This window comes from Alosa pseudoharengus, unplaced genomic scaffold (assembly GCF_046254945.1).
Source record: "Alosa pseudoharengus isolate Yale_2024_CS ecotype anadromous, Long Island Sound unplaced genomic scaffold, YU_APseudo_1.1 YU_APseudo_1.1_scf_18, whole genome shotgun sequence".
In the NCBI taxonomy this organism is placed as follows: Eukaryota; Metazoa; Chordata; class Actinopteri; order Clupeiformes; family Clupeidae; genus Alosa; species Alosa pseudoharengus.
Window position 1 is genome coordinate 26908458 of NW_027468650.1, and position 12556 is coordinate 26921013.

General features: G+C 41.9%; 2 protein-coding genes across 3 annotated transcripts in view; one reads left to right on the plus strand and one right to left on the minus strand.

The window, feature by feature from the left end:
- galnt11 (UDP-N-acetyl-alpha-D-galactosamine:polypeptide N-acetylgalactosaminyltransferase 11 (GalNAc-T11)) overlaps positions 1-6619 on the minus strand; it is a 35928-nt gene extending 29309 nt beyond the window's left edge. Inside the window, exon 1 of the mRNA XM_076290790.1 lies at positions 6506-6619. The gene's annotated coding sequence lies outside the window, so the exon portion shown is untranslated. The remainder of the gene's footprint in view (positions 1-6505) is intronic.
- A 1818-nt stretch (positions 6620-8437) lies between these two features.
- Positions 8438-12556, plus strand: part of prkag2a (protein kinase, AMP-activated, gamma 2 non-catalytic subunit a) — a 74080-nt gene continuing 69961 nt past the window's right edge. Inside the window, exon 1 of one of the 2 annotated variants that reach the window (XR_012988080.1) lies at positions 8438-8881. Coding sequence is in view for 1 of the 2 variants with exons in the window: in XM_076290791.1 (XP_076146906.1) it covers positions 8792-8881 (90 nt within the window). In the remaining variant the exon portion in view is untranslated. The remainder of the gene's footprint in view (positions 8882-12556) is intronic. The other variant, XM_076290791.1, reaches the window with a different exon arrangement.

Sequence of the window (12556 nt, forward strand, 5' to 3'; positions counted from 1 at the left end):
CTATCAAAACACAAAAAAAAGAGAGAGGAAGAGGAGGACAGTTCTGAAAGAGAAGAAAGCCGAGGTATCCAACTGGACGTTTCATTCAGACAGACACGCCGCTTGAAGTCCTCCCTATTTATAAACCACAGAAACACAAAAACATTGTTCTCATCTGTGCCTTGGACGTGTTGCGCTGGCAGAGAGAGAGAGGGAGAGAGAGAGAGAGCTAGCAAGCAAGCAAGCGAGCGAGCGAGCGAGAGAGAGAGAGAGAGAGAGAGAGAGAGAGCAAGCAAGCGAGTGAGCTAGAGAAAGCAAGCGAGCGAGAGAGAGAGAGGAACGTCCAGCATGTGTCCGCAAGAAACAGTGCCAGCTCCCCTTAAAAACACGGCAAAGTTGCAGGGGAAGGGAAGGAGGGAATGCTTACTTTATAAAAAAAAAGAAAAATGACTTACAAGAGAGCAGAGGGAGGTCTAGAGAGTCGGGCTGGAGGAGAAGAGATGATAGATGACGATAGGGAAGTGGGAGAAGCGAGGGAGAGAGAGAAAAATTGCCGCTGAGGGCTTGTGGCATGCGGCTGACTGGAGACTCATCAGGACAGACAGATAAGATAGATGAGGGGGGGAGAGAGAGAGAGAGAGAGAGAGAGAGAGAGAGAGAGAGAGAGGGAGGAGCAACACTGTGTCAGGGGAACGCAGATAGAACACATTGATAGAGATGAAAGAAAGAACTCAGACAAGAGAGAAAGGGGCCGGACGGTGGTTTGCAAGGGGAAATAAGAACATACACATCCATTAGCGCTCATTGGGTGGGGGTGGGTGTATCATGTGTGTATGCATGTGGTTGGTGCCTGTGTGTGTGTGTGTGTGTGTGTAGCACACTACTGGAGATGGAGGCTTTTGAAGTCCTGGAGTGAGGACCATGTGGATTAACTGCTGTATATAAGTACATCCCACATCTAGGCTAAATCCTGTTCACCCCAACACACAAACACACGCACACACTACGTACACCACACAAAACACCACATACAGACACAATACAGGCTAGACAAGGCCAACTTTCTACACATATCCAGCCACACAAGCTCAAGACAGAATGCACCAGATATCCACATGCACTCACAAAAACTTACGAATTACGAATTACCACCTCAACGGCTCTCCCTCACGGCCGCTTGCACACCAGCAGGCGCACGCGAGCGAGAAGCGAGGGTGGGGCACAGCGCAACTCATGTGAGAACAACTGCAGGCTGCCCCTCAATCAAGGGGAAAAAAAAAAAAAAAAAAGGTCACTCTCTCCAACCTGAAGAGAATCATTGCAGCAGAGGGGTTCTCACTTCTCCTTTTACCTCTTCCCCCTGCGGTCTCTTTTAAAACACCACATACACAAACCCGTGAGCCCTCCTCCGTCCCGTGACTGAAATGTCGACAGGATATTTGCCAGTGCCTTCCAGGGGACAAAGGCCTTTGCAGCTCCTAGTGCATGCAGTAAACTATTAACGATGCTCCGTTTGATGTGGGATGAAGATTTAAAAAAAAAAAAAAACATCGGATGAAAGAGGCTCACAAGTACGGGGAAACTTTAATTAAACGGGTGAGGGGGAAAATAAGATGATAGAGACTTTGAGGCAAAGCCAAGAGCTTGATTGCACCATAGGATGTTTGAACAGAGCATCCTTCAGTAAGAGGCTCTAGGGAAGAAAGGAAACAGACTTGACTTCGGATCTTAGATCAGCCACATCTGATAGCTGAAGTTATGTCCAGATATCTTTGAAACAAGGACAACGCACTAATCGGGTTGCTTGTGAAGTTTGTACATTAATTAATCACTACACATTAAATATGCATGTATACACATACATTAAAACAAAAGGTTAAGAGAACACATAGAATAGCTATTCTTTAGCCTAACATTCAGTGACGAGGACATAAAAGGAGCTTTTTGCTTGGTTAGTCTAGTTCACTTCTACATTCTTTCACTTTGCAGTCTAGTGCTAAACTAAATAAGCTGTGCTTTCTTTGTTGTTTATTACAGACACACACACACACACTCGAACTCAGCATGATGCCCGTCACTGGGGCAGCAGGGTATTAAAAAAAATGAAACGATTAAAAAGCGTAACACCAGGACAGACACTCAAATGCAGGCACTGGGTTAGCCTGTATTAAGCCATGTTGACGAGACGACAACAGCGAGCTGGGCATAAACCCAAACACACACACACACACACTTGTGCACACAGTACACACACACACGCACACAGTACACACACACACACACACACACACACTTGTGCACACAGTACACACACGCACACACACACACTTGTGCACACAGTACACACACACACACACACATACACACTTGCGCACACTCAAACAAACACACACACTTGTGCGCACACACACACAACTGGAGGGTACATGACCGTCATCCCAGAGCACTAAATCTAAGGGCTTTAGCCAGCCATAGTCGTGCCCTCTCTGCAGCTTTACTCTCCCTTACAGTGCAGGGTAATGAGACAATTACTGCCATTCAACCATGCGAGATCTGAGAGATGCACAGAGCGATGAGCCGCCTTTCACTGTGAAAATAATTCTAGCTTAGGTTCAGTGCTCATCTAGAATTTATGTAATTTGGCAGAGCCACCGTACAAGGGCTAAAATTTAGACAATCACTGCATTGAATGTGTGCTGCTGCACCATAACAATCAGTTACACTTTGCATTGAATAGCGTACATCAGGGCAAGTATAGGCTACTGGCTCTGTATACGCAAAATAGAAACTCAGGAAAAGAAATTGTATTCTACCTTCCAAAGTAATTCCACCTCAGTGTGTAAAAGTTTAACAGCAGAGGAGGGAAAGTTACCAGGAGGCTCTCTGCAAGGCTTTGTCGTGACTTGGTCACAAGGTCAGTGGGGCTGCTCAAGCATCTGACCTCCCCATGGTGTACTAAAGAGAGGCTATGAGTGTACCGCAATATGAGAGCTGAAGGGAAACTCAATACTTCATCAACAATTAACAAGAGTGAAGAGTCCTACCAGGGACCTGAGCCAAATGTGCCCTGTGTCTAATGCATCGCTTTCAGTGGCTCCCTGGCAAGACTGGTTCGTTCTGACTTCAAGCACAACCTGAAGTCATGCAGTATTGAATCCATATTTGTCTTTGCACCTATTGATAATATTTTGCCATTCATTTTGAAGGCTCTGTAAAATGGTTAGGTTTTCATAGTCATAGAATTAGACACAGCCTCTAACTTTAACATCTACATCAGGTCCACACGATGCATACGGTTTCACAGTCCAGGATGTTGCCAGCATAAACATAGCTGCTAGTAGAATAATAGTCATAATGGAAAAAAGAAGAAAGAAACCCTATTCATTACTCAACAAAAGCACATTCAGACAATGAATTATGATGACTGTTGTCAGGGCCACATGTGAGCTCTGTACACTTCCTTTATTCTTTTGTGCTACAGAAAAACACAGAGAAAACAGACATGCCACAATTAACGGCAGCTATGTGTCCATGCTGAGAGTCTGTGCTAAGCACATGGGAAAGTTCATACTCAATTGACTTAAGATTGAATTTAACCATACACGACAGGGTTCTGAAAGAGTTCAGATGTGCTGCAGATCTCTGCATAGTTTCAAGGTTAATGTGCTATTCAGCCGAGACAGTGCCTCTCACAAGTGAAGACAGCAGTGCTTGGCTCAGGCCTCGGTTTCCAGAAAAGCAGCCCCAGAACAGAGGAACAGGAACTCTAACACCATTAACTTCCATCATCTGATTTAAGGTCAGCTCACATGGAACCTTTAATCTAACGAGATGTACAACTTCATAATTGGAAATGGTGAAAATATCAGCTCACGCTAGCGTCTGCATCAATGGATCCCAAAAGTACATCCAAATCCAAGCAATTTCTCCAAGGCGTGGAGATAATAGGGATTGTCTGTGTTCAATTTCAGAGCTTGGAGGTGGAATTCGATGGAAGTCGATTCTGACCATGGCGCAAGAGTGGGTAATATAATTTATCACGAGGTGCCTTTACCCCAGAGGACAAGGTCAATTTTCAGTGTGTTACTCCAGAAATAATGCAACCTCAGGCAAAGACAATGAAGTTTGCTTTACATCAATGTTAAGGAAAAAAAGGAACACACAAAATTGAAACAGAGTCAGCTTGAAACCCTTCCTGGACACTGACAGATTAAAAATCCAAGTGCTGACAGCTATAATTAAACACCTAAATTCTAGCTGCAACTGAGACAATACAGAGTGGCTGTGCCAACCAGTGTTGGGAGTAATGCATTAAAAAAGTTATGTAATTACAGTAATGCATTGCTTTTTGCTGTAATGCAGTAATGTAAGGCATTACCAATACAATTTCAGTAATATTTTACTCTGTACAATTCTCAGTAACTGAAGTTACTTTGCTTTTTAATCCAAAATTGAGAAATGCTCAATTGGCACCAGAGAAGATTATCCAAGAATTAAAAAAAGTAATCTATGCTGGTCCTGGAATTTGATTGCCTTGTTTAGATGACTGTAGAAAGGGAATTTGCGTTATCTCTGCCATTCATGCAACAGATCTAACATGGTTAGGCTATACTTCTCATTTCAAGCAGTGAGAATAACTAAAATGTTGCTTTTACAGACAAAGATCGTAGCCATTATTCTCAAACTATTTGCATTTAGTCTACACCACTGTAAGTGGAAGTAAAGGCAACCAGCAATGATGAGAACCATTTAAAGTCAACATACAATTTCACTATGGCTATATTTTACTATATTAAGTTGTGAGTGACCTTTGGCCTTTGGGGCCTACATTGTCCCATGAGCCATAACTGCACTGCCATACCACATCACCTCCTGCCGTGTAATGAGCTGCATTGAACACATGAAGATCTATTGAGAACACCAAATCCATATTTCCTGTTATTTTGGTGAAAGTAATGTAAACGTAGTGTAATGCCTTACAATTCAAAGACAGTAATATTGTAATGTAACAAATTACTTTGAGATGACAGTAACAAGTAATAAATAATGCATTACGCTTTTGAAGTAACTTGCCCAACACTGGTGCCAACACACTCCCTTTGCAGGCTGCTTGTGGTCTCAGGATGTCAGTTCTATAGATCAACAAGGGAACTCTTGAGGGACTGACCAGCAAGAGAACAAACTGGGGCAAACAGAACAAAATGGGGAGTGTTGTTGGTTCAGTTGTGCAGACACTACAAACCAAATTTGTAGTAGGCTATATGACAAAACTACAGCAGCCTATTTGCCTAGCTATAAATTCAAGAACTTCTGTTCCAACACAAATCAACTTACAGGGAAAAAAATAGATTAACTGTGAATCATCTAAAACACATTTCCCAAGAGGGCTACCCCCCAACTGCTGTTAATCAAGCTTTCTTCACCAACATTTCAAGTCTGCTTCTTGTGATTGGAACTGTATCCAACTAAGGTGACTTTGCATTGTCACTTCAATTCAAAGATTGCACAACTGGAGATCGACCTTGATAGTGTCAATTAAAGAAAGGCTACAGGTCACGAATGTAACAATAGTATGTTTTGTAAAAAAAAAAAAAACATAACAAAGACGTAGCCCAAGCTCACGTCACAATGCCATACCGACAGCATGTTCACAGGTCTGCAACTCTTACTCTTAGAACCTGTGATTAGAACGCACCTACTGTGGTTACTGTTAGTACCAAAATATCCACCAGTTTTGTTCTAAAGCGGACTAGATTGGTTAATCTATGACTATACGTTATCCACGCGGGTCTATTTAACTGATACACATCACTACAAATTCGGAAAGCGTAAACTCAAGGATTGATCAGTCCTCACTGCCACCGCCTACTAAATGCCCCGAATTTGCACTGATCTGCATATAAAAGAAACCACTTCAGGTTTCGATAGCCATAGCTATAACTAGTAAGTCGCAGGGTCGCGTAGCAGTTCTATTTGAGCGAAAGTTTGATTACAGAAACGTAGACTTGCAGAGAGACACACCTACTTCAAAATCAATTGTCTTCAAATTACCTACATTTCAAACAAATCACTACAACTGGCAAATGTATAAATGTTACCAAATGTAAAGGTCAAACTAAAATAATCAGCGCGTATTCAGAATCCCTGTTAGCAGGCTAACTTCTCAAGCTAAAGCCTTAGCTGGCTAGTTACCTTAGCTGGGCTGCTACAGCTATCAGTGGTCATATCGTTACGAACTTAGATACCAACAATTGTTGATCACGACAACCGCAAAATTAACAAATGTGGCTACCAACGAACTACATCGTCAAATAAATGCTAAAACACAAACAATGCTTCCAATGCTACTTCTACAACATTCATGAACATGGGGATGTGAGTAGTAAGAGCGCATAAGTGCATGCTTTTCAAGGAGCACACTACAGTCCCAGCTCTCAATTAATCTGTTGGTAACATTGCTCTTGATAACAGCTGGCAATAGAAGCTAGACATGATTACAGAATGAAGAAATAGCACTGCCACTTACTTGACAATAAGCCTCCCAGCATTGTGTGATAATTTCGGCAAGCCCCGCTGCTCTACCCCTCTGAAGTCTCCGTGTTGCTGGTCTGGATAGGTTTCTGTAAAACCTCAGCATGCATCGCCGCCCCGTGACTTGAGTGCAATAGCAAATCCAAATCCTTTACCAGTGTTTAGCCTGCTTATTCGCTGCAAGGCACACTTATGCTACACCTCTGCATTGTCTCTTATCAGCTCAACAGTTCTGGTAAGATTATCAGTAGGCAAGAGATGTGAAGAAAAAAGTAAAGGTTTCGTATGACATTAGAAATGATGTAGCCTAAAATATCATTGCACTTGGTTAAACCAATAATTCTGCAGTGCAATGATATTTTAGGCTAGCGTAGCCCATAGGATCTAGATCTGTGATAGGAAGAGTTCACTTGCAAAAATACCGTTGTTACCTTTATTTATTTAAGAAATAGGTCTATTCAATATAGCTACATCATGTGTGTTGTAATTTTGTTCATAGTCAATGAATCATTTTGTTGTCAGTCAGTAAAAAATAAATAACATAGGCCTACTGCAGTTTGACTAGGTTATCAGGAATTAATTAAAGATGACTTAACAAAATGCATCAAGATTAAATTAAACTTTATACTAAAAGAAAGCAAATAACTATAGTAGTCACATCAACATCCTCGTGGTCTTGTGACCTTTGTGTGACTTTTTTCCCCCTTACTGAGATCAACACATTTTGCAGTTCTACACTGACCGTCTGCCAAATTACACTTTTTAAGCTATAGGCTTTACACCGATGTGGTCCTGATGATGCATGTGTTGCACATCCCTACTGCTCTTTTGCACCCTTCTAGAATGATAAAAACACCATCTTTCTCATTGTTTGTCATAAAATGTGCAACATTTCTTACAAAGCACGGTCAAGCATCTTAACAAATAATGGATGTAGGCCTACAGTAGGCTATATTTTATTTAGGTAATTGAATAATCCAAGCTGGATCAGTGTGTCCATGGTGATTCAATCTCTTCTAAGTGAACAGTGCCATCTATAGGTTCCAATAAATACACAGCCAACTGAGCATGAGAGTATGAGTAGCCTACCCAACATAAGATTGCAAAATATCTGTTTACTCTCTCCTACATGTTTATGCGTCAGTCACTCACATTGGGGCCATACAGACTCTGGTGGACCTTGCATTACACATAGACCCACTTGGACTAGTGAAGGCTATATTCAGCAGGGCTCATTGACTCATATCCTAAAAGAAGAGGCAAAGAATGCATACTAATGTTGAGCACTACCCCTGAGTCAGTGTACAATGATTTTATGACCCGGTGTATGCAAGTAGCCTGCCTGTGCCTTCCTTCTGAGCGTACACTGCAGTAACTACTACTCACCACATGGTGGATTAATTAAAGGGGCCCTGAGAAAGATGCAATATTCACTGACATAGGTTGCCTTAAAAATGAAAAACTGCCTTTATCCAGCCATTAAATCAACTAACACGGATCATAAAGCTAACTAATCATTTAATCCAAACCGCTTATACGTGACAGCCCATATTTTCATATAGGCTATACATTGTGTAACCATAACAAGGCGTCTTATCATTTCGAATAAAAAGGTCTTCAAAATTATGTCTTTCACTAGCAGTTCAAAGTATTATAGAGTCAGCATTTTCATGATCAATATGGTGCAGTAATTAAAATATCAAGTTCGTGTTTATATTCTGCACAAATAATTTGTTTTGGTTGTAAATTTTGTCAACCAATTTTGCCCGGTCTCAAAAGTCAACAGCGTTCCCGTAAGTAGGGCTACCACTTTAAAAGACCCATGACGCATCTGCGCTTTCCTCTTTGATCCATCAGCTGGCACGCATCCGAGTTCGAACAGAGGCGCGCTCCTCGCTGGTATTTACGAGTGGGCAAGCAAGAGGCGCGTGCATGCCTGGTACTCTCTCCTTCGCAGCCCATCAAACTACAGGCTACAAGACTTCATGGACGTAAAGCCTGTCTTCTCTCGTCTTAGACATCGTAATTAGTTTACATTACACTGATTTAAGTTATACAGGCCCATACTGTTCAGGACTAGACATATACAGATCTGCTGCAAGGATACCAAGAAGTGAAGTGAAGGGCTTTCACAATACATCTAAATGCGGATGTTTTCGTTTAAAGGGAAGAGAAACCCATTGCTGTTTTGCAATATTTGATAATAGTCTGGCACATTGAATAACTTGTGCAGGGTGCAAGCTAACGCTCCTGTCAGAAACAAACACTTTAGTCTATAATAATGGGTAGTACAGCTACGGATAACAACAAGAAAAGAGATGTGAAGAAAAAGAACACGAAAAGGAAACGATCGCTTCGGCTGAATATGCCTGTAAGTAGCCTAACCATTAACCACTATGATTTTTAACTGGTTCTTTCCCTAAAGTTGAGTGGAGATGTGTGGTGGGCGGGATGGGTGTACTTATATGTTTAGGAAGAGGTGAGTTGCCAAATATTGGCGCAGGCAATGGTGTGAAAGTTTGAAAGGTATTTTTTCCAACTAATCTCAGCCTTAATTGTCAATTTGTTGTAGAAGCCTATTAGCGGTGGTTGACGAGCGAGATCCATATGAACCTTTCTCGTTATAGAAGGTTACAAGGTGGTATAGCCTGGATTGTTTGTTTTTGTGATTGATCTTTCTTTCTTGGGCATATTATTGATCTTACTTGCATTTGTCCACTTCATTTGATGACATATGACCATGAGCTCATTTGAGAAAACACCAGATTTCAAAGACTAGAAAATAATTGCCTTAATTCTGTCAAACGCACATGAAGTGATTTGCTCATTACCTTGGTCAAAGCAGTGCGCGCAGTGACAGTTGCGCGCCTACCAATTGTAGGTAGGGTATGTCTTCAAAGTCTGCGTTGTGTCATGGTTGTGGTGGACTGTCAGTCGCTGTTGCTGCGAGATAGCCTCGATGCGATTTCGGCGCAAACTACATTAGAGAGATTTAATTATGAAACCTAGTAGGCCTAAGCAAACCTGCATCCTCTGCATGCCCCCTCTGCTCTCTTGAAGGTCTGCGCTTCGCCTTTGGTATGGGGCCACATGACACTGTTTTATCAGATTCAGTGGATTTGTCAGGTTTGGAATGTTTATTTTGCATAAAGAGCACAACAATGTACAACAGAGGCTTGTTGCCTTAGATTTCACGGAAGGGCTGCAAGGTGCATCAGTGCTAGGCTATTTTAAATAGTATAGCTAGACTTGTGACAAAGAACACACAAAGTATAACGTCTGATAAGGAATGCTGCAATAAAAAAGCTGAACATGACACAGAAACACTCAATGATAAATACAACTCTAACATGATTAAGAATGCTCATTGAGAGCCCTTTTGAAGGTTCCCCATGCATCCTGCTATCATGTCCTGGTCTGTGTGTACTGAAGCCTAACTTGATTCTTAAGATTGTTTGCCCCTCCATAGCTCTCTGTTGATGTATGGGGGAAAAAGGCTCTTGGACGTAAGAGTGTTTGTCTTGTATGCTTTTGCTGGCCCTCTGACTGCTTCTAGATGAGCTGTTAAACCAACCGCTTTCAAATGGCTCCCTGGTACAAAACTATTGGAACAGAGGTTGTAATTTATACACATAGAGTATGATTAGCTGTGTTTAAAAGGAGCCAGCAGCTAACATCTATAGTCATGAATGCCACATCGATTCTTAGTCCCTGTGCAAGCAATAAAGTGGTCAAGTGATGTAGGTAAATAAAAAGGCAGAAAAAAAACAAGACATTCAGCATAATTACCTTGTTCTGCTACAAATTCATGTGTAGGCACATATCAATACAGTCTCTCCTCTTATCTTTGTAATTACCATCTAATTATTAACCAAGCCAGGCGGAAAACCTCCCCTTAAATGTACAAAATTAGATCAAGGCAAACTAGATGCAGGCCTAATTTAATCTGAGCTCATTATTTAGTTACAGCCCTGTTCTCCAAAAGCATCACGTCCAAACAGACTTTTTTACTCCCCTTTTGCTATACATGGCACAACACGCAAACGCTACTGCTATTATCTTGACAAACAAATGAATGTATTTCAATCAAGTATATATAAGTGTATATATACTCTTTTGATCCCGTGAATTAGTGAAACACACTCAGCAGACAGTGAACACACAGTGAGGTGAAGCACACACTAATCCCGGTGCAGTCAGGGATGGATTACTGCACAGGCCTACCGGGCCCAGGGGCCCAAGGGGTCAGAGGGCCCTGAAGCCCAAGCATGGAATCATTGCCTCAGTATCAACAAATCAGGATGTAGGCTATGAATCTGATTGAATTTAGTATTGGCCATCCCCAAAATGCACCAGAATACAGGAAATCACATCAAACAAATTATTTTTTTTCTGGGGGAGGACCCCCAACTCCCTCCCACATATATAACAATTAGTGGGGGGCCCTTAATACATCTGGGCCCAGGGGCCCGAAAGTTCATAATCCGCCCATGGGTGCAGTGAGCTGCCTGCAACAACAGCGGCGCTCAGGGAGCAGTGAGGGGTTAGGTGCCTTGCTCAAGGGCACTTCAGCCGTGCCTACTGGTCGGGGTTCGAACTGGCAACCCTCCGGCTACAAGTCCGGAGCGAAGTAGGCCACAGCTGCCCCTGTGTGGGTGAGGTGATTATGAAGAGGTTGCAGAAATGAACTAAGACAGACATGAAGTCAGGTTTCAAACTGTGCATTATGGTGTACAGTAAGGGGGTGTAGGGTTGTCATAGTGGCAGTTGCTCAGTTCCTGCCTGCTGCATGCTGTATGTTGAGTTTGGCATTTACTCATACAATGCACATTATTGCACAAACAATGCACATCTATGCTTGTATGAACATTTTGTTTCGGCAGGGCAATTACAATGTTGTAATGTTTGTTGAATAATGGGCTGATGATGTTTATGGATTAGTGGGTGTTTTATCAATGGATGTTTGGTAATCCAAACCCCCCACGCCCGCCCCCCCTAATGGGGACATTTGCTTATGCAATTCACAGAATAAAAGGGCGTCCAATGTACACAAGCACAAAAGCCTGTGTTGCTATCACCCTCTTTTGCTACATTTCTGCATAATTTTCTTCTGTTGCTGTTCTTTTGAGAGGATTCTGGGGGAAGAGGAGGTTTGCGTTTGTGCGTGTGTCTGTGTGTGTGTCTGTGTGTGTCTGTGTGTGTATGTGTGTGTATGTGTGTGTGTGTGTGTGTGTGTGTAGAGTTATTTTTTCTCTTGAGCCCTGGCTTTTGTCTCACATATCTGTGGCTGTGGCTTGTTTCTCAGGCGTGTTAGACTGTAGTTAGGCCCTTGGTGAGTACGCATTCAGTAAGGAACCAAGAACCAAGAAGATGCTCTTTGGTATTTTCACCATCCCCTCATACATCCTCACAACATTTCCATCATAGTTTTAGTCATTTCACACCCTGCCAAAGGATTGACTATTAAGAATCAGATTCAGAATCGTGATATAAATGCCAACATGTGTGCTTCTAGAAACTCTCACAAGTGCAAAATCTATTCAACATAACTTGGCAGATTGTTCTACTTTAGGAATGACGTTCTCATCACAAATCACACAAACATCACATTAGTTTTGAACACAGCAGAATGCATTCATATGCATATTCTTATAAAGAAATTGTTATGAATGATAGCAGTGTCTAAACTCTAAGCATTACACAAACATCTCATCAGATCTGTTTGTTTTCCTCTGCATAAAACAGTAATCTTGAAGGATTGACTCAAATTGAATCTGTGCAGTGCCATGCTAGTTTTTCCTCATACAGCTCTTATCCCTTGTGGTGTTTACCTTATTTACAGGTATTCCCAGAGGCCTGGTTAATGATTATCATAAACAGAGCATTTCTGCAGGTTAAAAACAACAGACTGATTCAAGCAAACAGTGAAACATTGGTTAATAAAATAATAACAAATTAGTGGCTTGGATGATACCTCACTGCATTTCAAGCCACACTTGCAGGAAGTGTAGTGATTGGGACTAGTACTGAGGTTACTCTGAGGACT